General features: G+C 41.9%; 2 protein-coding genes across 3 annotated transcripts in view; one reads left to right on the top strand and one right to left on the bottom strand.

The window, feature by feature from the left end:
* LARP4 (La ribonucleoprotein 4) overlaps nt 1-27,555 on the top strand; it is a 210,619-nt gene that overhangs the window by 65,767 nt on the left and 117,297 nt on the right. The window lies entirely within an intron of this gene.
* The window catches only part of FAM186A (family with sequence similarity 186 member A), a 76,811-nt gene that overhangs the window by 15,962 nt on the left and 33,294 nt on the right, over nt 1-27,555 (bottom strand). Inside the window, exons 2-4 of one of the 2 annotated variants that reach the window (XM_045073023.1) lie at nt 18,440-18,656; nt 17,293-17,463; nt 1,235-10,067 (exon numbers count right to left, since the gene is read on the bottom strand). In XM_045073023.1, coding sequence (XP_044928958.1) covers nt 1,235-10,067; nt 17,293-17,463; nt 18,440-18,656 — 9,221 coding nt within the window. The remainder of the gene's footprint in view (nt 1-1,234; nt 10,068-17,292; nt 17,464-18,439; nt 18,657-27,555) is intronic. The other variant, XM_045073024.1, reaches the window with a different exon arrangement.

The following is a 27,555-nucleotide window of genomic DNA, read 5'->3' as shown; positions in this document are numbered from 1 at the left end:
TCTGTCAAATAAATAAAATCTTAAAAAAAAAAACAAGTCAGTCAGAGAAAGGCAAATAACGTATGATTTCATTCATATGTGGAATTGAAGAAACAAAACAGATGAACATAGGAGAAGGGAAGGAAAAATAAGATGCAGAGAGGGAGGCAAACTATAAGAGAGGCTTAAATATAGGGAACAAACTGTGGGGATGAGGCTGGGAGGATGGAGTAATTGATGGGCATTAAGGAGAGCACTTGATGTAATGAGCACTGGGTGTTGTATGCAACTGATGAATGACCAAATTCTAATCCTGAAACTAATACTACACTATATGTGAACTAACTTGAATTTAAATAAAATTTTGAAAGAATGAAAAATGAATGAATGAATTAATACATAAATGAAATAAATGTTCTGATTATATCTTGAAGAAGTCTGGTTTTATACCTTGTTCTATTCCTTAGTTCCCAAATCAGTTCAGTCCTCAAAAAATGTAAATTTCATGAGAACAGGGTACTTTGCCTGTTATATATTTGCCTGTTATTCACTGCTGTATCCCTAACCCCTAATATAATACTTGCCATATTTAACAAATATCTGTTAAATAAATGATATAATTTTTCCCATAATTTATATATAAATAATAATAATATTAATAACCTTTTCCAGTACAGATTTAGTTTGGCATCTTATAATTTTAGGTAAAAGATATCCCCAAAACAATAATTTGGTAACCTCAAACCTAAATTCTAAGGATAACAAGACAATAGTCACTTTCCCTATTTCTGCAGTTTTTAAAAATCAGGACCAGGACCTTCCATGTCACTTCAGCAGCAAAGTTGCCGTGGCAACAACTTGTATATAACCTGCCATTTCCTATTTCAAGAATCATACAACTTCTGGTGAACCCAAGAAGATGAAAGAAATTTAGAATACTTATAATTTTAGAATAATTGGGACCGAGCTTTTAAAGTTGGTATTTTGGAGATCAACCCTGATCCACAAAATATATCTTAGTATCTCTGCTAGAGATATAAATGGATGAAATAGATCATGTTACATGACCATGACGTTTTTATTTCCAAAAAAAGTATATCTCCTTTTGGTATCTTAAATAGACTTCATCCCACAGACCTATAATATTCTAGAACATCTAATATGACAGATATGTATATACTTATAGGAGGGGGAAGGGAGGATATTTGAAATCAGGACTAAACCAGAAAACTGGACATTCAATATTTACATCTACCTTGCACGCTGGATCAGCCTGTAAGCAATGTACTTGCGGAATAGGTATCCCAGCCGAACTGTGTCTGTATGAAGTGTCTCAATTATGAGATTCCTAGCTGTTGTGTGTAGCTGTGAAGGGAGTCCAGAAGATTTTGTGGCCTGATTTAAGAGTACCAGGTTCTTTCTCTGAGCTTCCACATCAACAAAATACCTCTGCTCTTTGAGTTCTTGGGGAGAGGAAGGGGGCATCATCTTGGGTTTCTTGGTAACTGAATCTGAAGTCAGTATCCAGGACTTGTCTATAGGGGGGAACTGGGTTTTCTGGTCCCATTCAGAAGATGAGATCTGTGACGTTTTGGGCAGTTTAGTAAAAAGAGACTTCACGAGAGGGGGAAGGGCCCTCCCACCAATGTAAGGGGTTTGTGATATTGGTGTCCTGTAATCGGTGAGATAGGACTGAAATGTTTTATATTGTTCTGTGGCAATAGGATCATGGCATGTCTGGAATTCTTTAGAAGTATCAGAGATCCCTGCTATTTGGAAGTTCTTAGCAGTAAAAGGGACTGATTTAGATTTCAGAGAAGAAATAATTGCCAATCTTTCCTTACTTTCCTTAGCTATAGAAGAGGACATATCTTTCTGGGGCTTTCCAGGGGTTAAGGAGGTCCATAGTGTTGGAGGATGCCCAGGGGTAGGAGGGATCCCCAGGGGGAAAGTTTGATGCTGTTCAAGAGTAGAAGGGATTTGTGGATAGAGAGATTGCTCATAGACAGCAGGGAGCTGGAATGCCTGGGGCTTCTCAGAAAGTGTTAAGGGTCTAGGTTCCAGGACGGAAGAAGTCCCAGGAACCAAGGGCTTCCTAGGGGAAAGAGGAGCCAAAAGAGTAGAAAACTGGGGGGAGGAGAGTGGAACTCCAGATATAAGGGGCTTCCTGGGGGCCTCTGATATCAGCGGTAGCTGAGGAGTCCAAGAGTCTCTTAAGAACTTTCTAGAACTAAGAAGGGTCTCCGGTGCAAGCTTCCCAGAGGCCAGAGGGACCTCTGGTGCTACAAACTGAACAGTTTGCCCTTCAGAAACCAGGGTCTGTTTAGAGGAAGGAAAAGTCTGTGTTACCAGAAGTTTCCCAGAGTCAGAAGGAATTCTCATTCCTAGCAATTTCCCAGGGGCTTGGGAAAGAGGAGACCCTGATACCTGCAAAGGAGTAGGAGAGACCTCAAATACAGAGGACTTCTCAGCAATAGGAGCAGATGCTGGCGCCTGCCTAGGACTTGATGTAAAGGATTCCCCAGGGAGGACAGAAGCCTTCAATCTTTGAAAAGATCTAAGACCAGAAGGAGCCAATGTAGGGAACTGCTTAGAAATGTGAGGACCACCTGGTGTAATGGGTTTATCAGTAACAGGAATGATCCCAGCTTCCAGGGTATGTTCTAAAGTAGGTTGGGGCCCAAGCGGTGAGGGCTGTTCCCTTGATTGTTGGTCCTCCTCAGACATGAAAGTAATACCCATGGGATGGGATTGTCCTGGGATGAAGGGAGCTCCCAAAGTTTGCACTTGCTCAAGGGGAGATTCTATAGCACGGAATTTATCTGAGGTGAGAGGGACCCCAGATTTCCGGAAGTGTTCTGGAGAGAAAGAAACCCCTAATGCTTGAGCCTGTTCTAAGGAGAGAGGGGCACCTAAACCTTGGGTTTGTTCAGGGGTACGAGGGACAGCTGACAACCAGGGACTTTCTGGAGTAATAGAGACCCCCGATTCCCAGGCCTGTGCTACAGTGAAAGGAGACCCCCATGCCTGAAAATTCATAGGAGTGAGTGTGAAACCCAAGCTCTGGCATTTCTCAGGAGTGAGGGTGACTGCCAGTGCTTTAAACTGGTCAGGGGTAAGAGTGATGCCATTTGCCTGGATCTGTTGAGGGGTGAGAGTGAGCCCCAGGGCCTGGGCCTGCTGAGGGGTGAGTGTGATCCCCTGTGCCTGAGCCTGCTCAGGGATGAGAGTGATCCCCTGTGCTTGGGCCTGTTCGGGGGTGAGCGTGATCCCCAATGCCTGGGCCTGTGGAGGTGTGAGTGTGATCCCCTGTGCTTGGGCCTGTTCGGGGGTGAGCGTGATCCCCAATGCCTGGGCCTGTGGAGGTGTGAGTGTGATCCCCTGTGCTTGGGCCTGTTCGGGGGTGAGCGTGATCCCCAATGCCTGGGCCTGTGGAGGTGTGAGTGTGATCCCCAGTGCCTGGGCCTGCTGAGGAGTAAAAGTCATCCCCTGTGCCTGGGCCTGCTGAGGGGTGAGAGGGATCCCTAGTGCCTGGGCTTGCTGTGGGGTGAGAGTGATCCCCAAGGCCTGGGTCTGTTCAGGAGTGAGAGTGATCCCCGATGCCTGGGCCTGCAGGGGGATGAGAGTAATCCCCAGTGCCTGAGCCTCCTCAGGGGTGAGCGTGATCCCCAGTGCCTGGGCCTGTGGGGGAGTGAGAGTCATCCCTTGTGCCTGGGCGTGGTCCGGAATGAGTGTGGCCCTTAGTCCCTGGGCTTGCAGGGGGTCGTGTGTCATCCCCAGTGCCTGAGCCTGTTCAGGGGTGAGAGCCATCCCTAGTGCCTCAGCCAGCTGGGGTGTGAGAGTGATCCCGTGTGCCTGGGCCTGCTGGAGTGTGAGAGGGATCCCCTGGGCTTGGGCCTGCTGCGGGGTGAGAGGGATCCTCAGTGCCTGTGCCTGCTGGGGGGTGAGAGTCATCCCCAGTACCTGGGCTTGCTGGGGGATGAGAGTGATCCCCTGTGCTTGGGCCTGTTCGGGGGTGAGCATGATCCTCAATGCCTGGGCCTGTGAAGGGGTGAGTGTGATCCCCTGTGCCTGGGCCTGCTCAGGGGTAAGAGTGATCCCCAGTGCCTGGGCCTGTTTTGGGGTGAGAGTGATCCCCTGTGCGTTGGCCTGTTCAGGGGTGAGCGTGATCCCCAATGCTTGGGCCTGTGGAGGTGTGAGTGTGATCCCCTGTGCTTGGGCCTGTTCAGGGGTGAGCGTGATCCCCAATGCCTGGGCCTGTGGAGGTGTGAGTGTGATCCCCTGTGCTTGGGCCTGTTCAGGGGTGAGCGTGATCCCCAATGCCTGGGCCTGTGGAGGTGTGAGTGTGATTTCCTGTGCCTGGGCCTGCTCCGGGCTGAGAGTGATCCCCAGTGCCTGGGCCTGCTGGGGGGTGAGAGTGATCCCCTGTGCTTGGGCCTGTTCGGGGGTGAGCGTGATCCCCAATGCCTGGGCCTGTGGAGGTGTGAGTATGATCCCCTGTGCCTGGGCCTGCTCCGGGCTGAGAGTGATCCCCAGTGCCTGGGCCTGCTGGGGGGTAAGAGTGATCCCCTGTGCTTGGACCTGTTCAGGAGTGAGTGTGAGCCCCAGGGCCTGGGCCTGCTCAGAAGTAATAGGGATCCCCTGTGCCTGGGCCTGCTGGGGGGTGAGAGGGATCCCCTGTGCTTGGGCCTGTGGAGGGGTGAGAGTGACCCCCAGTGCCTGGGATTGCTGAAGTGTGAGAGGGATCCCCTGTGCCTGTGCCTGCTGGGGGGTGAGAGTGATCCCCTGTGCCTGGGTCTGCTGGGGGGTGAGAGGGATCCCCAGTGCCTGGGTCTGCTCAGGGGTGAGAGCGATCCCCTGGGCCTGGGCCTGGGCCTGCTGGTGGGTGAGAGTGACCCCCAGTGCCTGGGCCTGCTGAGGTGTGAGGGGCATCCCCTGTGCCTGGGTCTGCTTAGAAGTGATAGGGATCCCCTGTGCCTGGGCCTGCTGGGAGATGAGAGTCATCCCCAGTGCCTGGGCCTGTTCAGGGGTGAGAGTGATCCCCTGTGCCTGCTCCTCAGTGAGGGCGAACCCCAGTTCTTGGGCCTGCTGAGGGGTGAGAATTATCCCTTGTGTCTGTGCCTGCTCATCAATGAGGGTGAATCCCAGTGCCTGGGCCTGCTGGGGGGTGAGAGGGATCCCCGGTGCTTGGGCCTGTGGAGGAGTGAATGTGGTCCCCCATGCCTGGGCCTGCTCAGGTGTGAGCGTGATCCCCAGTGCCTGGGCCTGCTCAGGGGTGAGAGTGATCCCCTGTGCTTGGGCCTGTTCGGGGGTGAGCATGATCCCCAATGCCTGGGCCTGTGGAGGTGTAAGTGTGATCCCCTGTGCTTGGGCCTGTTCGGGGGTGAGCATGATCCCCCATGCCTGGGCCTGCTCAGGTGTGAGCGTGATCCCCAGTGCCTGGGCCTGCTCAGGGGTGAGAGTCCTCCCCAGTGCCTGGGCCTGCTGGGGGGTGAGAGTGATCCCCTGTGCTTGGGCCTGTTCGGGGGTGAGCATGATCCCCAATGCCTGGGCCTGTGGAGGTGTGAGTGTGATCCCCTGTGCTTGGGCCTGTTCAGGGGTGAGCATGATCCCCAATGCCTGGGCCTGTGGAGGTGTGAGTGTGATCCCCTGTGCCTGGGCCTGCTCCGGGCTGAGAGTGATCCCCAGTGCCTGGGCCTGCTGGGGGGTGAGAGTGATCCCCTGTGCTTGGACCTGTTCGGGGGTGAGCATGATCCCCAATGCCTGGGCCTGTGGAGGTGTGAGTGTGATCCCCTGTGCTTGGGCCTGTTCAGGAGTGAGCATGATCCCCAATGCCTGGGCCTGTGGAGGTGTGAGTGTGATCCCCTGTGCCTGGGCCTGCTCCGGGCTGAGAGTGATCCCCAGTGCCTGGGCCTGCTGGGGGGTGAGAGGGATCCCCTGTGCTTGGGCCTGTGGAGGTGTGAGTGTGATCCCTTGTGCCTGGACCTGCTCAGGTGTGAGTATGATCGCCCGTGCCTGGGCCTGCTCAGGGGTGAGAGTCATCCCCAGTGCCTGGGCTTGCTGGGGAGTGAGAGTGATCCCCTGTGCTTGGGCCTGTTCAGGTGTGAGTGTGATCCCCCGTGCCTGGGCTTGCTCAGGTGTGAGTATGATCCCCTCTGCCTGGGCCTGCTCAGGGGTGAGTGTGATCCCAAGTGCCTGAGTCTGCTGGGGGGTGAGAGCGATCTCCCGTGCTTGGACCTGTTCAGGTGTGAGTGTGATCCCTAGTGCCTGGGCCTGTGGAGGGGTGAGAGTGATCCCCAGTGCCTGAGTCTGCTGGGGAGTGAGAGTGATCCCCTGTGCTTGGGCCTGCTCAGGTGTGAGTGTGATCCCCAATGCCTGGGCCTGTGGAGGGGTGAGTGTGATCCCCTGTGCCTGGGCCTGCTCAGGTGTGTGTGTGATCCCCAGGGCCTGGGCCTGCTGAGGGGTTAGAGTGATCCCCTGTGCTTGGGCCTGCTCAGGGGTGAGAGTCATCCCCAGTGCCTGGGCTTTCTGGGGGGTGAGAGTGATTCCCTGTACTTGGGCCTGTTCAGGGGTGAGCGTGATCCCCAGTGCCTGGACCTGTGGAGGGGTAAGTGTGGTCCCCCATGTCTGGGCCTGCTCAGGGGTGAGAGTCATCCCCATTGCCTGGACCTGCTGTGGAGTGAGAGAGATCCCCTGTGCCTGCTCATCAGTGAGGGTGAACCCTAGTTCTTGGGCCTGTTTATGGGTAAGAGTGATCCCCTGTGCCTGGGCCTGTTCAGGGGTGAGAGTGATCCCCAGTGCCTGGGCCTGCTGAGGGGTGAGTGTCATCCCCTTTGTCTGTGCCTGCTCATCAATGAGGGTGAATCCCAGTTTCGGTGCCTGCTGGGGAATGAGTGTGATCCCTAGTGCCTGGGCCTGTTCAGGGGTGAGAGTGATCCCCTGTGCCTGCTCATCAGTTAGGGTGAACCCCAGTTCTTGGGCCTGTTGAGGGGTGAGAGTTATCCCCTGTGTCTGTGCCTGCTCATCAGTGAGAGTGAATCCCAATTTCTGTGCCTGCTGGGGAATGAGTGTGATCCCTAGTGCCTGGGCCTGTTCAGGGGTGAGAGTGATCCCCTGTGCCTGCTCATCGGTTAGGGTGAACCCCAGTTCTTGGGCCTGTTGAGGGGTGAGAGTTATCCCCTGTGTCTGTGCCTGCTCATCAGTGAGGGTGAATCCCAGTTTCGGTGCCTGCTGGGGAATGAGTGTGATCCCTAGTGCCTGGGCCTGTTCAGGGGTGAGAGTGATCCCCTGTGCCTGCTCATCAGTTAAAGTGAACCCCAGTTCTTGGGCCTGTTGAGGGGTGAGAGTTATCCCCTGTGTCTGTGCCTGCTCATCAATGAAGGTGATCCCCATTTCTTGGGCCTGCTGAGAGGTGACAGTGATGCCCTGTGCCTTGGCCTCCTCAGTGGTGAGACTGATCCCCAGTGCCTGGGCCTGTTTAGGAGTTAGAGTGAGGAACTTTGTGGGAGACTGTCCAGAAACTGGAATGGCCTCGGGTGAGGGCGATTGTGTGGAAGGAGGAGTGATTGGTATAGGGTGCTTCCCATCAGCAAGAATGTCTAAGGCCTTAAGATGACTCTGGAACTCTTTTCTTTGATGTAACTGGGGTGCTAGTTTCTGTATGCTCTTCCACAGGGGAGACAATGTCATTGAAGTTTGGCCGAACATCTTTTCTTCTTCTTCAGAGTTTATCTCCTTAATCTTCATCTGATCCTTTGTTTCTTTCTGCCTCTGTCTTTCATGGTCCTCTACATTTCTCCATGGCTCCTGCTTCTCCTCTTTCTCCCAATTTATTTCCAGCTCTTGATACCTCACTACCTTCTGAGCATCCCCCTTCTGCTGTCCCTTCTCCTTCTCCAAGGGCACCATTTGTTTTTCCATTTTTTTATCCCATGCTTCCAGCTGCTGCTGTTTTGGCTTCTGATAATCTTCCTCTTCTCTTTGCGTTTGCTCCTCATCTTGCTCAGTCTGCTTTTGCATGCTCTGTTTTTGCTGTTCCTTCCACATTTTCTGCCACTGCTTCCGTTGTCCTTGCTTTCCTCCCTTCCTCTGGAGCCATGACTCTTCCTCCTGCAGTTTCTTCCAGAAACTCCCTTCTTGCAACTGGTGTTTGAGACGCTTACCAACTATTTTTTCTGGACCTTCTTGCAAATGTTTCTCCCGCCTTTGTTTTTGCCTTTCCATGCCGTCTCTCCCTACCGTTGAGGCCACTAGAGCATCTCTTTTCCCTTCTAGTTCAGCCAAGATCGTTTGTATTAAATTGTCAGTTAGTGGATCCTTGCTCTTAGATAACAGTAAGGTTCTAATTTCAGACTTTGCACTAGTGGACTTCTGAAAATGTAATCCTGGAATAAATGAGACTTCTTTTTTTTGTTTCAAAGGTTTCTCTCCAACCTGTCCTGCACTTTTTATATCTTTGTACTTCCTCAAGGTTTTTGTCACAGTTTCACCTACGCTTTGGAAATATTCCTCTATTTTTTCCCTTATGATTCCTAATTTTTCAGCCTCTGGTGTTTTTAATAATTCCTCTTTTGGCACAGTCTTTTTATCCAAAGGCTTTCCTACGTTATCAATTTTCTCTTTTAGGAAAGCCATTACAGCTTTTTGAAATTCTTCTAGGTTACTCTCTTCACTTCTGCCGTCTAGACTTCCTGGAACTCTGGTAGATTCTGAAATCTCTTCTGTTACCCTAGATTTGGGCTTCACAGGTCTATGAGACTTGACTTTCTTAGTTACTAATATGTCCTCTTCAAGTTTTCCCTCTTTGCTTGTGGTGGTTCCTGGAGAGACATGGTGTTTCTTTCCTTTTGTTTTCACTTTCTCAGAGGAATTACCAAGTTGGGTAGACCCAAATTGCTCTGCCTGGCTGCTCGTCTCACTTTTGCTCTCTTTGTCCATTGACTCAGTGGTGGATTCCTCTTTACTCTCTGAAGAAATCTGGCTTTTGTAATGTGAATACTCAGGTTTGAGCTTCCTGAGTTGTTCCCATAAACCACTTGTTCCATTTCTGCCAACTTGGCTTTTTGTGTCAGTAGAAGGATAATCAGCAGGGACATGTTCACTTCTTGGTTTTCTTGATTCAGTGGATGACTTTGATTTGTCCTCAGAAAAGGATTTTATTTCTTTTCTCTTCTTTTCCAGTGACTGTAGCTCCAAATGGTAATCAAGTTTGGTCTCTGAGTCTTTTTCTTTACCTTTATCATCACTCACATTAAATCCAGAAGTCTCATGCATATATGGGCCTTTAGTTTGCTTTTTTTTCTGTGATTGATACTGGTCAGTCCCATCTTTCCTATAGACATCACCTTTCTTCTGTGATATCTTATCTTCAGTGATACCTTCAGAAGACTCTCTTTGCTTTTTTTTAAGTGAAGGATATTGCTCTTCAGTTAAATCTGGAGTCATTTCAGCTGGGGCTCTATATGAAATAGTTGAGTCCCACTTGATTCCCAAGGCTTTGGTCCCTTTTTTTTGGGCCTCATCTGTAATATCTTCAAGTTCTTTAACCAACATATCATCCATATTGTCTTCTATGTCAGCTTTGCTAGTGGTTGATTGTGAAGAAAGCTCAGGCAACACTTTCAAGGTTGATGTGGGTAATGCTATACCTACTTGGGGTTCTACAACAATTTTGAACCGAATAAATTGTTCATATTTTTCTTCTGCTTCTTGAAGTTTCTGCTGAAGCATTTCATTTTTTTCACTGAGCTCTCGCATTATCTTCAGGGAGAGCTCTTTTTCCTTTTCACTTGTCTCACTTATATACATATTGGCACTCTGGAGGTTAAAAATTTTTAGTTCATCATTTATTAAACCCAAAGCCTTAGAAAGGTTTATTATTGTTGATGATATATATTTAATAGCATTGTTTTCCAATTTATTGAACATCATAGTGTTTATGAGTTCCTGTAGCATATCTTGGATTTCTGAAACCTTTGTATTTGTTGCAAATTTATCACTGATCATCTGATCTGGTCTTAAAGCATGAGCTGTTGCAGGTCGCTTTATAACTCTTTCTTTCCAAGATTTCCATAGAGTACTTCTAGATGCTAAAGGAAAAAAAAAACCCATAAAACATAAAATAATAAGATTGCATTTCTTGTTCTGTGTTGTGCTCTATCTTTGCTAAAACCTAAGGAATTTAGCCAAAATAATAGTTAGCTATAAGATAAAGATTCGTCAGAAAGCCTTGGTTCCCCTGGGGCACCTGACTGGTCCAGTCTATAGAGAGTGTGACTTGATCTTGGAGCTGCGAGTTTGAGCCCCACATTGGGTGTAGAAATCACTTAAAAATAAAATCTTAAAAAAAAAAAAAAAGCTTTGCCTCCAAAATAAATAGTATTATTTTTAAAAGAATAACTCTTTCCCCACAATCACCTAAAACTTTTGCTTCCAAAGTTTAGTCTTTATTCTTTATTTGTAATCTCAATTTACCTTCAGTTACAAGTTTGGGGTTAGCTGTAACAAAACTTTCCTTTGGCTTTGATTATGCTTGGTGCTTTCCATTTTCTTTCTTGGGTTTCTGTCTTTCCTCACTTTTCTGAACCACACTTAATCTTGATTCTTTCAGAAGAGTCAAAAAAGAGCAGACAAAAGTCAAACCTTTGAAGGGGTTTCCAGAATGGCTAAATGAGAAACTCCAAACATTGTCTCCTCCAAAAAAAAGCAATGATAAAGCTTGGCAAAGCAGCCAAAACCAACCATTTTAGGACTTTGGAAATTGACCAAAGGCATACAACAATTCGGTAAGAATTTAGTCAAGAAAAATTACTAAACTTAAGTAAGAATGGGGGAAGTCTGTGATGTTTTTAGCCTGGAGCTTCTTCTGTCTCTAACTCCCCCAGCCAGTAGCCCGTGTGTCCTACTAAAGCAAGGCAGGCTGAACAGATTGACAGCTCTACTACCTAAGGGGACTGATTTGTTGTGGAATAAAGCAGGGAAAAAAATCATGCTTAGGGGCATCTAAAACAATACTTCCTTAACCCATACACAGACCCATTAGCAAAGAATAGAAGACTTACTGAATCAGTCAGGATCCCTAATCATTGGCCAGTTATTGACCACTAACCTATGCTGACCCAAAAGTGACCCCTAGGAATTCAGGCCTTAAAATAAAAACAAAAAGAATAAAAGAACAACTGAGCAGTGATATCAGTGACTGCACATTGTTGGGGAGACAGACTCCACTGAATTAGTCTAGGGAAGTCACTAAAAAACCAAAAAAGTGACAAAAAGAAACCCTGGAGGTTATAGGGAAAATCAGAATCTAAAGTTGCTATAATGCTCAGTCAGTGTAATGTCTGTCTGCCTTCAGCCCTGGTCATGATCTCAGTGTGCTGAGATCAAGCCCTGCATTGGGCTCCCTGATCAGCGGGGAGCCTGCTTCTCCCTCTGCCCCCACCTCCTGCTCATGCTCTCTCTCTCTCTCAAATAAACAAATAAAATCTAAAAAAATTTAAAAAGTAAAGTTGCGGGGCGCCTGGGTGGCTCAGTGGGTTAAGCCGCTGCCTTCGGCTCAGGTCATGATCTCAGAGTCCTGGGATCGAGTCCCGCATCGGGCTCTCTGCTCAGCAGAGAGCCTGCTTCCCTCTCTCTCTCTCTGCCTGCCTCTCCATCTACTTGTGATTTCTCTCTGTCAAATAAAAAAAAAAAAAAAAAAAAAAAAAAGTAAAGTTGCTATAATATGTTATCTAAAATGTCCACGTTTTTTTAGAGGTGGGGAGGGTCAAACGGAGAGACTCTCAGGCAGGTTCTCTGCCCAGTGAGGAGCCCGACATGGTGCTTGGTCTCACAACCCTGAGATCATGATTTGAGGTGAAATCAAAGAGTCAGGCACTCAATTGACTGAGCCACCCAGGTGCCCCTAAAATGCTCAGTTTTTAACATAAAAGGAGCATGCAGAGAAACAAAAGTGCAACCTATACACAGAGGATAAAAGCAGTTAGTAGAAATTTTCTCAGGGATTGGGAGGGGAGCAGATGTTGCTTTGAAAAAGACTTTGAAAAGACTTTGAAAGAAGAATTATAACTATGTTCAAAGAACTAAAGGAAGGCAAATTTTAAAATAAAGGAAAAATACAGTGGCAATTATCATCAAATAGAGCACATCAGTAAAGAGATGGAAATTAGAAAAACCAAGTGGAAAATTTAGACTTGCAAAGTGCAATAATTGAAATGAAAAATTTACCAAAAGGGCTCAATAGTAGATTTGAAATGGCAGAAGAAAATAACCAGCAAATTTGACACCAGATTAGTAAAGATTGTCTAATCGGAAGACCAGGGAGGAAAAAGAATTTTTAAAAAATGAACAAAGCCTCAAAGACCTATGGGACACCATCAAACATACTATTGTACAAGTGATAGAAGTCCCAGAAGAAGAGTGGGGGGCATTAAAAATATTGAGGAAGTATGGGCTTCTGGGTGGCTCTGTCTGTTAAGCATCTGAGTTCAGCTCAGGTCATGATCTCAGAATCCTAGGGTTGAGCCCTGCATCAGACTCCGCATTCAGGGGGAGCATTTGCTTCTTCCTCTCACTCTAACCCCCAATCTTAAAAAATATATTGGGGAAAAAATAATGGCCAAATCATCTCAAATTAATCCTCACATTCAAGTGGCTCATTGAACTGTAAGATAAACATTAAAAAGATCCATACCTAGATACATCATAGTCAAATTATTGAAAGCTACACAAAGAGTCTTTAAAGCAAAAAAAAAAAAAAAAAAGACTTATCACAATCAAAGGAGACTCAAACATCAAAGTACAGGGGAACCATAGTCAATTTAACAGCTTACTACTTATTAGAAACAATAGAGGCCAGAAAACAGTGAGATGACAGATTCAAAGTGCTGAAAGAATAATTCTGCTAACCAAGAGTTCTATATCCAGGATAACTACTCTTCAAAAAATGAAGGTAAGACATCCATTCCCTGAAATAACACTTTTCCCAAAGTAGCATGCACATGCAACTCTCATAACCATCCTCATTGCATGTGTCTTTTAACACTTCCCTAAATGCATTACAGATTTCTATTACACCCATTCCCTGAAATAACACCCTTCTCAAAGTAGTATGCATATACAGCTCTTTTTTTTAAAGAAAGATTTTATTTATTTATTTATTTGACAGAGAGAGATTGCAAGTAGGCAGAAAGGCAGGTGGCGGGGGGTGGGGAAGCAGAGAGCAGAGAGCCTGATGCAGGGCTCAATCCCAGGACCCTGAGATCATGACCTGAGCCAAAGGCAGAGGCCTAACCCACTGAGCCACCCAGGTGCCCCTCTTGTAACCATTCTTATTGCATATGTTTTCTTTTTTTTTTTTTTAAGATTTTATTTATTTATTCAACTGACAGAGATCACAAGCAGGCAGAGAGAGAGGAAGGGAAGCAGGCTCCTCGCTGAGCAGAGAGCCCGATACAGGGCTCAATCCCAGGACCTGAGCCAAAGGCAGAGGCTTTAACCCACTGAGCCACCCAGGCCCCCATTACATATGTTTTTAAATAGTTCTCTAAATATATTACATTATTCATGGAAATAACACGCTCCTGTCAAAGTAACTTGCAAGTGAACACTTACATATCCATAGTTAATGCATGTGTTTTCAGCACTTCTCTAAATGTGTTATGAAATGTCTATTACATCCATTCCCTGAAATAATTTTTTTTCAAAGTACCATGCATGTACAATTAACTTTTTAAATGAAGATAAGAAATAAGACATACAGATGACAACTAAGGATATGAAAAGATACTCAGTGTTGTCTATCATTAGAGAATTGCAAACTGGTTAAGCCACTCTGGAAAACAGTATAGAAGTTACTCAAAAACTTAAAAATAGAACTACCCCACTATCCAGCAACTGTACTACTAGGCACTTACCCAAAGGATACAAAAGTAGTGATTTGAAGGGGCGCATGCACCATGATGCTTATTGCAGCATTATTGACAATAGCCAAATTATGGAGAGTGCCCAAATTTCTGTCAATTGATGAATGGATAAAGAAGGTGTGGTATATATGTATACAATGGAATATTACTCAGCCATCAAAAAGCCTGCTTCCTCCTCTCTCTCTCTGCCTGCCTCTCTGCCTACTTGTGACTTCTGCCTGTCAAATAAATAAGTAAAATCTTCTTAAAAAAATTTTTTTAAAGCCAATGATTATGAGACTATATTGTTGGGCTTATGGTATATATATTGTTGGGCTTATGATACATACATGTAATATATATGACAAAGCACAAAGGAGGGGAAGAGAATGGAGCTATTGGAGCAAAGATTCTATATTTTGCCTGTATTAAGTTAGTACTAATCTTAGTGATAATTGTGATAATTTATGATGTATACAGCAATCCCTTAGAGCAACTACAAGGAAATTACTCCAACAATATAGGAGGAAAATGGAATTAAAATGGTACAATAGGGGTGCCTGGGTGGCACAGTGAGTTAAAGCCTCTGCCTTCAGCTCAGGTCATGATCCCAGGGTCCTGGGATGGAGCCCCACATCAGGCTCTCTACTGAGCAGGGAGCCTGCTTCCTCCTCTCTCCCTCTACCTGCCTCTCTGCCTACTTGTGATCTCTGTCTGTCAAATAAATAAATAAAATTTTTAAAAAATAAATAAAATGGAACAATAAAAAATATTTAACACAGAAGGTAGTAAAAGAACAACAGGGGAACAGAAGAGATGAGACATGAAAAACAAACAGGAACGTGGTGGGTGTAAATCCAACCATATCAATAATTACATTAAATTTGAATGAATCAAACATTCCAATCATAAGTGAAAGATTGCCAAATTTTTTTTTAATATTTTATCTATTTATTTGACAGGCAGAGAGGCAGGCAGAGAGAGAAGCAGGCTCCCCGCTGAGCAGAGAGCCCAATGTGGGGCTTGATCCCAGGATCCTGGGATCATGACCTGAGCCGAAGGCAGAGGCTTAACCCACTGAGCCACCCAGGCACCCCAAGATTGCCAAATTTTATGTGTGTATATGTGTGTGTGTATATTTATTTATTTACTATATAATATATGCTTAACTTTTTTGTCAATTTTGCTATAAACTCAATTTACTAAATTTACTATAATATATATATGTATTTGTGTGTATATATATATATATTTCGAAGCTGACAGGATCTAACTATAAGCAACACATAAGCAACACATCTTTGAGTCAACCTTACAAACAGTAACCACAGGGGAGCTGGAGAGAATATGCTTATATCAAACACAATAGACTTAAGACAAAAAATGTTTCTAGAGACAATGAGGGACATTTTATAATAATAACAAGAAGAAGAAGAAGAAGAAGAAGCAGTTCAGTTCATCAGGAAGCTATCACAATTATAAAGATAATATACACCCAATAACAGAGCCTTAAAATACAGGAAGCAAAAACTGACAGAATTAAGGGAGAAGTAGACAACTCAATAATAATAGTTGGAAAGTTCGATATCCCACTCTCTACAATAGAACAGCTAGACAGAAAATCAGCAAGGATGTATTTGAAGACTAAAATAACAGTATAAATAAACTATAGAAACTCCACCCAACAACAGCTAAATATATATTCTTTTCAAGCACACACAGAACATTCTCTAGGATAGACTATATGGTATGTTATAAAGCAAGTAATGATAAATTTAAAAGGACTGAAAGAATGCAAAGTACATTCCCCAAAATACCTTGTAATGGGTAGATAGATAATATATAATTTCCTAGTGGTTCTGCTTCTCTGGTTGAACACTGACTGATATAAGTTTTTAATACAACACTAAAACCATGATCCATAAAAGAAAACATTGATATATTGATTTGACGTCATCAAAATCAAACACCACTGAGCTTCAAAGACCCCATTAAGAAAGTGAAAAGACAAACCATAAATTGAGAGACAATATTTGAAAATCACATTTTTGAAAGGATTTTATCTATTTATTTGAGAGAGCAAGAAAGTGAGAACACAAGCAGTGGGAGGAGCAGAGGGAGAGGGAGAAGCAGACTCCCCACTGAGCAGGGAGCCCAATACAGTGCTCATTCCCAGGATCCTAGGATCATGACCCAAGCCAAAGGCAGATGCTTAACAAACTGAGCCACCTAGGCCCGCTGAAAAGTCACATGTCTGATAAAGGACTTGTATCCAGAATATATAAAGGACTCTTAAAATTCAATAAAAAAACAGGTAAATATTTGAATAATCATTTCATCAAAATAAATATAAGAATGGCTAATAAGCACCTGAAAAGATGCTCAACATCATTAGTCTTTAGGGAAATGCAATTTAAAACCACAATGGGATACCACTTCACACCTCTTAGAAAGGTTATACTAAAAAAACCATCGCAAATGTTATTGAAGATGTGGAGAAACCAGAACTTTAATACATTGCTAATGGGAATGTAAAATGGCGTTGTCACTTGGGCAATAAGTTAACAATTTCTTAAAACGTTAAGCATAAGTTTACCAGCAATTGATAAATGACCCAGAAATTCTACTCCTGGGTATCGACCCAAAAGAAATGAAAACATACATCCACACAAAGACTTATACAAGTGTTTTCATAGCAGCATTCATAAAAGTCAAATGTAGAAACATTCCAGTGTCCATGAACTGGTGAGTAGGTAAGCAAAATGTGGTATATGCAAATAGTGAGATACAATTGGTAATAGAAAGAATAGGATACCACAAAGGTATCCTTTAACATGGCTGAATTTCAAAACCATTATGTTAAGTAAAAGAAACCATATATTTTATTTTTTTATATTTTATTTATTTATTTGACAGAGAGAGAGAGAGATCATAACCAGGCAGAGAGGCAGGCAGAGAGAGATGGGAAACAGGCTCCCTGCTAAGCAGAAAGCCCAATGCGAGGCTCAATCCCAGGACCTTGAGATCATGACCTGAGCTGAAGGCAGAGGCTTAACCCACTGAGCCACCCAGGTGCCCCGAAACCAGATATTTTTAAAAAATACATATAATATGATTCCATCTTATGAAACATCCAAAAAAGGCAAACCTATTGAAACGAAATAGGTTGGTGCATGTCTGGGATTGAAGTGGGAATGAGGATTGACTGCAACTTGGTGTGAGGGATATTTATGAGATGAAGGAAATGTTCTAAAATTGAATTGTAGTGAGAGTTATACAACTCTAAATTTACTAAAAGTCATTGAATTGTACACTTAACATATGTGAGTTTTATGGTATATAAATTGTACCTTAATAAACCCATTTTTTAGAAAAAGTCAAATATGTTTCCAATGTCTTCAAGCACCCTTACCTGTTTTTCTCTTTTGTCTCTTCTTTTCTTCAAACAAAAATACACTAATTCTACACAGTAACTTGACATTGTTCTCAATAGCTTTGAACATTTCTGGTAAAAACTCCATTTGTGCTATCCAGTGGTGGTGTTCCTCAATATCAGTTGCAGTCATCTCAGACAAAATTGCATCTTGAAGAGAGTAAAAAAAAAAAAAAAGCTTTTGTGCAGAAAAATAATTATAACTATATAAGTTTATAATATTGGCTAACTACTCCATATTATAGTATTAGGGAATGTAGGTATCTCATACTTATTGCTATTCTGAAGCTTTTCTCTATGAAGAAATGAAAAAGAGACTTGGAATAGAAACCTGAACAGTAAATCTTGGATCTCTATGAAGAAATGAAAAAGAGACTTGGAATAGAAACCTGAACAGTAAATCTTGGACATGAAAATACTCTGGTATCTAAAAATGTGAACATGTGCTTTAATATTGAGTAACTAAACCCAATTAACTCCTTTCATAAGTTATTTAGTATTTTAAGACCCTCATTACACGATATTTCTTGCAACTAAATGACATTTCCTTTTTTATATTCTAAGGTTATTCATTCTTTCATTCAACCAATATCTCTTTTGTCATGTATTGTTCTAGATGCTGAGAGTACTGCACTAAATGAAATTTCCTGACTTCATACTGCTTGCATGCTAGTGGAAGGAGAGAGACAAAAATTAGTTATATAGGTTGTCAGATGGTAAGAAATGCTACAGATGAAAATAAAGAGTAAAGAGTAATGTACAGTGTCAAGGAGTAGGAAATGGAGATGGTCAGAGAACATACCATTTTAAAGTGAGATATAAGCAGAGGATGAGCCACATGCCTACTTGTAGATAGTGTTCCAGGCAAAGGAATAGTAAGCATAAAGACACTGGGCAGGGGCATGCTGGCATGCTTGAAGGAAAAAGCAAAGAGTCCAGAATAGCTGGCATTAAGTGAACAGGACTATATTTTTCTTATTTTATGCTTACTGAAACAGTGGATAACTGTTTTCTCAATAACCTCCTTAGTCTTTAGTCTGATTAACCCTTTATAATTTATAGATCCTTTTCTCTAGCTTTTTCATTAACTTCATGGTTTTCCTTTGAGCCACCTCTGGAAACTTACTCCATTCTTCCAACCAGGCCAGTATGTACACAAGAGTCTTTTCTCTAATTTCAACATTCTTAGCACAAGTAACTATTTTTTCCATGAAATTTACTCTCCGTTTCTTATATTCTGTAATGGATATTTTTCTTCCAGAGTGCACATTCTCATCAAGAGTGTAGCGATTTATTATCCGCTGTACATTAAGCATTATGTCAGCCAGCTGCATGTTAATGGCCTATAAGAATCAGAAGGGGGATATATTAATAAATTCTCAATTTGTTGACTTAATTGAACATCTGTTTATTAAAAACTCTCAACAAAGTGGGATTAGCAGGAACAAACCTCAATATAATAAAAACCATATATGAAAACCCACAGTCAACATTATATTCAAAAGTGAAAAACTGAGGGCTTTTCCTCTAAGGGAGTTCGCTCTCACCACTTTTATTCAACATAGTACTGGAAGTCTTAGCCACAGCAATCAGACAAGAAAAAGAAACGAGGTACCTATATTGGTAAGGAAGAAATTAGACTGTCACATTTACAGATGACATGAAACTATTTATAGAAAACCTTAAAGACTCTATTAGAAAATCTATTAGAAGTACTAAATGAACTGAGTAATTTGCAGGATACAAAATTAATACCCAGAAAATGGTAACATTTTTATAGACTAATAATGAAGTAGCAGAAAAAGAGATAAGAAAACAGTCCCATTTTACAATTGTGGAAAAGAATAAAATACCTATGAATAAACTTAATCAAAGAGGTGAAAGAAGTTTTTATTCTGAAAACTTTATTTTTTTTAAAGATCTTATTTATTTGACAAAGAGATCACCAGTAGGCAGAGGCAGGCAGAGAGAGAGGGGAGGAAGCAGGCTCCCTGCCCAGCAGAGAGCCCAATGCGGGGCTCAATCCCAGGACCCTGAGACCACAACCAGAGCCTAAGGCAGAGGCCCAACACACTGAGCCACCCAGGCACCCCCATTCTGAATACTTTAAAACATTCATGAAATAAATTGATGGCACAAATAAATGGAAAGATATTTCATGTTCATGTATTGGAAGAATTAATATTGTTGAAATGTCCATACTACACAAGCAGTCTACAGAGTCAGTTCAGTCCCTATCAAATAACAATAGCTTTTTTTTTTTTTTTTTTTTTTTTTTGGAGATTTTTGATGACTGTTTCAATCTCCTTACTGGTTACGGGTCTGTTCAGGTTTTCTATTTCTTCTTGGTTCAGTTGTGGTAGTTTATATGTCTCTAGGAATGCATCCATTTCTTCCAGATTGTCAAATTTGTTGGCGTAGAGTTGCTCATAATATGTTCTTATAATTGTTTGTATTTCTTTGGTGTTGGTTGTAATCTCTCCACTTTCATTCATGATTTTATTTATTTGGGTCCTTTCTCTTTTCTTTTTGATAAGTCTGGCCAGGGGTTTATCAATCTTATTAATTCTTTTAAAACAATAGCATTTTTCACAGAACCAGAATAAATAATACTAAAATTTGTATGCAACCACAAAAGACCCTACCTAACCAAAGCAAACTTGAGAAAGAAGAACAAAGCAGGGAGTAAAAGTTCAGATTTTAAGTTACACTATAAAGCTATAGTGGGGTGCCTGGGTGACTCAGTCAGTTAAGTGTCTGACTATAGCTCAAGTTGTGATCCCAGGGTCCTGAGCAGGGAGCCTGCTTCTCCCTCTTCCTCTGCTGCTCCCCCTGTTTGTGCTCTCTAGCTCTCTCTCTCAGAAAAGTAAATAAGATCTTTTAAAAAATAAAGCTGTAGTAATAAAAATGGTATGATGCTGGAATAAAAATAGACACATGGGTCAATGGAACAGTATAGAAAGCCCAGAAATAAACCCACAAATATATGGTTGATTATCTTTAACAAAGTGGGAAAGAATATGCAATGGGAAAAGACAGTCTCTTCAACAAATGGATTTGTATCAACCCACATTTGTAGCTTTCACTTTGTTTTATTCTACATGTAGGTATAAGCCTCTGTTTATTTCCTTATTATGTCTTCCAGTGAAGTTTGACCTAAATTGCCTGTTATTAGAAATTACTTCCCTCCAAGATACAGATGTAGTGAAAAGAAGGGCCATCTTTACCCCAATGTTTATAGCAGCAATGGCCACGGTCGCCAAACTGTGGAAAGAACCAAGATGCCCTTCAACGGATGAATGGATAAGGAAGATGTGGTCCATATACACTATGCCTCCATCAGAAAGGATGAATACCCAACTTTTGTAGCAACATGGACGGGACTGGAAGAGATTATGCTGAGTGAAATAAGTCAAGCAGAGAGAGTCAATTATCATATGGTTTCACTTATTTGTGGAGCATAACAAATAGCATGGAGGACAAGGGGAGATGGAGAGGAGAAGGGACTTGAGGGAAATTGGAAGGGGAGGTGAACCATGAGAGCTACGGACTCTGAAAAACAATCTGAGGGTTTTGAAGGGGCGGGGGTGGGAGGTTGGGGGAACCAGGTGGTGGGTGTTAGGGAGGGCACATATTACATGGAGCACTGGGTGTGGTGCAAAAACAATGAATACTGTTATGCAGAAAAGAAATAAAAAATTTAAAAAAAAAGAAATTACTTCCCTAAAAAAAGAAAGAAATTACTCTCATTTTATTTACCCTCACACTAATATTAATTATTTAAAGTATGAGTATAGATATTTTATCTATTAATTTTTCCTCAGGAATGAAACGGATGTTAAAATATTTCAAAAGGAAACAGTGAATCTGATAGATGATGAACCACCACTCCCACCTTTTCCAACTCTATTACCCTTTCAGTTTGGTTACAATAAGAGTGAGATTTGGGGGGCGCCTGGGTGGCTCAGTGGGTTAAAGCGTCTGCCTTCAGCTCAGGTCATGGTCTCAAGGTCATGGGATCGGCCAGCATCCGGCTCTCTGCTCAGCGGGGAGCCTGCTTCCCCTTCTTTATCTGCCTGCCTCTCTGCCTATTTGTGATCTCTCTCTGTCAAAATAAATAAATAAATCTTTTTTAAAAAGAGTAAGATTTGGATTTTGCAAACCCATCATAGAAAAGAAATAATCAGGTATTTAGGTGCTGGAAATATTGCAATTAGAAACAGAGATGATGCAAAAGATAGGAAGGAAGGGATGGATCAAGGGAGGGAGGTGTAATTGCAGCAAATAATTTGTCAAGAGCACAGAAGGGTGGACACAAAGTTGGATAAGCCAAGTGATGAAAAATAACACTACAAGCTAACCCATAGCACAGTGATGAAGGGGAAAAAATACCAAGTCCTCAAAAATTCTTCCAGAAAACTAAAAAGGCAGTAGCAGTTCTGAACTCATTCTTTGAAGGCCTGATACCATGGCCAGATAAAGACACTACAAAAAGAACAAATGAAGAAAAGGAAGGGAAGGGAAGGGAGGGAAAGGAAAGGAAATGGAGGGAGGGAAGGAAGAGAGAAGGATGGAAGGAAAGGAGAAAAGGAAGAGAAGGAAAGAAGAAAGAGAGAGGAGAAAAGAAAGCTATAGATCAACATACCTGATGAATATTGATGCAAAAATCCTCAACAAAATACTCTCAAACAGAATTCAACAGCACATTAAAAGAATTATATATTATGGGTAATTGGGATTTATTCCTGGAATGCAAGAATGGTTCAACATATGAAAGCCAATCAATGAAATATACCAAATTAACAGAATGCTAGGAACAACACCACATGATCATTTCACTTGATGCAGAAAAAGCATTTACAAAATTCAACACCTTTTCATGATAAAAACATAGAAAAAAACTAGGAATCGATAGAAACTTCCTGAATATGATAAAGAATATATATGAAAAATCCAGAGGCACACCTGAGTGGCTAGATCAGTTATGTACCTCTTGGTTTCAGCTCTGGTCATGATCTCAGGGTCCTGGGATTGAGCCCCACGTTGTGTGTGTGGGGGGGTGTCCCTGCTCAGCAGGGAATCTGCTTGTCTTCTTCTCTCTCTGCCCCTCCCCCTGCTTATGCAGTCTTTCTCTAAAATAAATAAATCTTTCTTTAAATAAAGATAAAGAAAAACCCAGAGGTAAGAGTCTCAATAGTGAGAGACTGAAAGGTTTTCTCTGAAGTCAGGAACAAGGCAAGGATGCCCACTTTCACCACTTCTAGTCAACATATTACTCCAAGTTAGCCAGAACAATTAGGCAAGAAAAAAATTAATAAAAGACATCCAAATTGGAAAGGAGAAAATAAAATTATATCTGTTTTCAGATGATAGGATCTTATATGTAGAAAACCCTAAAGATGACACACATGAAAAAAACTGTTAGGGAGTGCATTGAATGTGTAGATTGCTCTGGGTAACATAGACATTTTAACAATATTTGTTCTTCCAATCCATGAGCATGGAATGTTTTTCCATCTCAACTTCTATCATACTCTATGTGGAAAACCCAAAGACTCCACGCAAAAATTGCTAGATCTCATTCAGGAATTCAGCAAAGTGGCAAGATATAAAATCAATGCATAGAAATCAGCTGCATTTCTATACACTGAGACAGAAGAAAGAAAAATTAAGGAATTGATCCCATTTACAATTGCAATTCTATCTCAACTTTTCTCAACTTCTTTCATAAGTGTTCTATGGTTTGCAGAGTACAGATCCTTTACCTCTTTTTAGATTTATTTCTAGATATCATTTTTGGAGCAATTGTGAGTGATGTTTGCTGTGGGCTTTTTGTATATGGGTTTTATGATATTGAGGTATATTCCTTCTATCCCTACACTGCAGAGAGTTTTAATCAAGAAATAATGCTGTATTTTGTCAAATGTCCATCAACAGAAGAATGGATAAAGATGTGAGATATCTCTCTCTCTTTCTTTCTATATATATATATATAAAATGGGATATTAGACATCAGAAAAAATGATATCTTACCATTTGAAATTATGTGGATGGAACTAGATGGTATTATGGTACCCTCTAGTGAGAGAAAGACAATTATCATATGATTTCACTCATATGTGGAATTTAAGGAACAAAACAGAATCATAGGGGAAGGGAGGGAAAAATAAAATTAGATGAAATCAGAGGGAGACAAACCATAAGAGACTCTTAACTATAGGACACAAACTGAGGGTTGCAGAAGGAGAGGTAGTTGGAGGGGATGGGGTAACTGGGTGATGGGTATTAAGGAGGGCATGTGATGTAAAGAACACTGAGTGTTATATGCAACCAACGAATCACTGAACTCTACCTCTGAAACTAATAATACACTATATGTTAATTAATTGGATTTAAATAAAATAAAATTTAAAAAATAAAATGCAAATTATCTGGAGGGGGAAGAAAACTGTTAGAACTGGTAAATGAATTCAGCCAAAGTTGTGGGATATGAAATCACATGCAAAAATCAATTGTGTTGTTAAACACCAACAATGAGAGGCGCCTGGGTGGCTCAGTGGTTTAAGCCGCTGCCTTCGGCTCGGGTCATGATCTCAGGGTGCTGGGATCAAGTCCCGCATCGGGCTCTCTGCTCAGCGGGGAGCCTGCTTCCCTCTGTCTCTCACTGTCTGCCTCTCCATCTACTTGTGATTTCTCTCTGTCAAATAAATAAATAAATAAATAAAATCTTTAAAAAAAAAAAAACACCAACAATGAACAATCTGAAAAGGAAATTAAGAAAACAAATCCATTTACAATAGTATCAAAAGAATAAAATACTTAATAAACTTAATCAAGGAGATGGAAAACTTGTACCCTTATAATTTTCACCACAAAATGTTCAGAAGAAATTAAAGGAAACACAAATAAGTGGAAAGACATTCTGTGTTCATGGGTTAAAAGACTTAATATAAGACATCAATACTACCAAAACTGACATATTTAATGCAATCCCTATTAAAATTTCTATAGTATTCTTCTTTATCCATTTGTCCATTAAAGGGCATATTGGTTCTTTCCACAGTTTGGTGACTGTGGCCATTGCTGCTATGAACATTGGGGTACAGATGGCCCTTCTTTTCACTACATCAGTAACTTTGGGGTAAATACATAGTAGTGCAATTGCAGGGTCATAGGGAAGCTCTGTTTTTAATTTCTTAAGTAATCTCCACACTGTTTTCCAAAGTGGTTGCACCAACTTGCATTCCCACCAATAGTGTAAGAGGGTTCCTCTTTCTCCACATCCTCTCCAACACATGTTGTTTACTGTCTTGTTAATTTTGGCCACTCTAACTGATGTAAGGTGGTATCTCAATGTGGTTTTGATTTTAATCTCCCTGATGGCTAATGATGATGAACATTTTTTCATGTGTCTGTTAGCCATTTGTATGTCTTCATTGGAGAAGGTCTGTTCATGTCTTCTGCCCATTTTTTGACGTGATTATCTGTTTTGTGTGTATTGAGTTTGAGGAGTTCTTTGTAGATCTTGGATATCAACCCTTTGTAGTGTCATTTGTGAATATCTTCTCCCATTCTGTGGATTGCCTCTTTGTTTTGTTGACTGTTTCCTTTGCTGTGCAGAAATCAGAGGAGAAGACAAACCATGAGACACTGTGGACTCTGAGAAACAAACTGAGGGTATTGGAGGGGAGAGGAGTGGGGGATTGGGTGAGCCTAGTGGTGGGTATTATGGAGGGCACATACTGCATGGAGCACTGGGTATGGTACATAAACAATGAATGCTGGAACACTGAAAAGAAATAAAATGAAAAAAATTTTCAATAGTAATTTTTGCAGAGGTAGAAAAATCCATTCTAAAATTTGTATAGAGTCTCAAGGGACCCTGAATACCCAAAATAGTCTTGAGAAAGAAGAATAAAGTTGGAAAGCACACACTTGTCATTTTTAAATCCTAGTACAAAAGCAATGGTAATTAAAACAGTATATTGACATAAAGAGAGATATATAGACCAAGGGAATAGACTTCTGCATATATGATCATATGGTTTTTAAAAAGATTTATTATCCATTTGAGAGGGAGAGAGAGAAAGAGATCAGGGGGACGGGCAGAGGGAGATAGAGAGAGAGAGAATCCCAAGCAGACTTCCTGCTGAGCTCAGAGCCTGACACAGAGCTCCACCCTCCAAACCCAAGATCTTGACTCGGGAGCCAAAACCAAGAGTTGGATAGCCAACTGACTGAGCCACTATATGCCCCTCAAATGATTTTTGATAAGGGTGCCAAGACCATTCAATGGGGGGAAAAAACAGTCTTTCAGCAAATGGTGTTGGTAAAACTGGAGATCCATGCAAAAGAATGAAGTTGGAAAATTACCTTACAGCATATACAAAAATCAACTCAAAGGGGATAAAAAACAAAACAACAATAACAACAACAAAACCTAAGCATAATATCTGAAATTATAAAGCAGAAGAAAACATAGATGGAAAATCTTCATGATATTGGATTTGGTAATGATTTCTTGGATTAGATACCAAAACCACAGGCAATAAAAGTAAAAATAAATTGGACTAAATAAAATGTAAAACTTTTGTGCATGAAAGGACACAATCAACAGTTTGAAAAGGCAACCTATGGAATAGAAGAGATTATTTTCAAATCATATCTCTGGTAAAGAGCTAATATCCATAATACATAATGAACTCCTACAACTCAACATTAAAATAAATAATGACTCAATTTGAAAATGGACAAAGGATTTAGAGATTTATTTATTTTAGAGAAGGGGAAGGGTCAGAGAGAGTCTCAAGCTGACTCTGCACTGAGTCCAGAGCCTGACACAGAGCCCAAATCTTACAATCCTGAAATCACAACCTGAGCTGAACCCAAGAGTTGGATGTTTAACCAAATGTGCCATGCAAGTGCCCCCAAAATGGGCAAAGACTGTAAATAAGCATTCAAAAATGATATACAAATGGATGACAAGCATATGAAAGAAGCTTAACATCATAATCTTTAAGGAAATGCAAATCAAAACTACAATGAGATACCCATTAGGTACCCATTAGGATGGATATTATTTTAAAAAACCAAAATAATAAAGGTTGGTGAGGATGTAGAAAATTGGAACTCTTGTGCACTGTTAATGGGAACATAAAATGGTGCAGCTATTATGGAAAACAGTATAGTGGTTCCTCAAAAACATTAAAAATTAAATTACATATGATCCAACAATTCCACCCTACATATATAAAGAATTTAAAACAGGAATTTGAGCAAATGTTTGTCCTCCTATGTTCATAGCAGCATTACTCACAATAGCATAGAGGTGGAAACAACCCAAGGGCTCAGTGATTAATGAATGGGTAAACAAAATATGATATATATACATACAATGATAAAGAGATTTACAAAAAGGGGCACCTGGTGGCTCAGTCATTGAGCGTATGCCTTCAGCTCAGGTCATGGATCCCAGGGTCCTGGGATCAAGCCCCACGTCAGTCTCCCTGCTCAATGGGAAGCCTGCTTCTCCCTCTCCCACTCCCCCTGCTTGTTTCCCTCTCTCACGGTGTGTCTCTCTCTCAAATAAATAAATAAAATCTTCTAAAAAAAAAAAAAGATTTACCAAAAGTGTATAGTTAGCATCATACTTAATGGTGAAATTCAAAAGTGCTCTAAGGATTCTGCTCTAATCACATATTCAACATTATATAAAGGTCTTACCTATTCCAATAAGATAAGAAAAATAAATAAAAGAATAAAGATTGGAAAGGGTGGGATGCCTGGGTGGCTCAGTTGGTTAGGTGGCTGCCTTCGGCTCAGGTCATGATCCCAGTGTCCTGGGATCAAGTTCCGCATCGGGCTCCTTGCTTGGCGGGGAACCTGCTTCTCCCTCTGCCTCCTGCCACTCTACCTGCCTGTGCTCTCTCTCTCTCTCGCTCTCTCTGACAAATAAATAAATAAAATCTTTTGAAAAGAAAAAGATTGAAAGGGAGAAATAAAATGATTTTTATTTATAGACAAAAATATTTATATAAAAACTCCCAAAGAGTCTACAAAAAAGCTATCATTAACATGTTCGTAGGCTAGGAGACCAGTATACAAAAACCAAAACTGTAGGGGTGCCTGGGTGGTGCAGTTGGTTGAGAATCTGACTCTTGGTTTTAGCTCAGGCCATAATCTCATGGGTTGTGGGATTGAGCCCTGACTGAATTGAGCTCTGTGCTCAGCAGGGAGTCTGCT

The sequence above is a fragment of the Mustela putorius genome, unplaced genomic scaffold, assembly GCF_011764305.1.
Source record: "Mustela putorius furo isolate JIRA1106 unplaced genomic scaffold, ASM1176430v1.1 tig00537227_pilon_pilon_pilon, whole genome shotgun sequence".
NCBI classification, from domain to species: Eukaryota; Metazoa; Chordata; class Mammalia; order Carnivora; family Mustelidae; genus Mustela; species Mustela putorius.
This window is presented reverse-complemented; position numbering and strand designations above follow the sequence as displayed.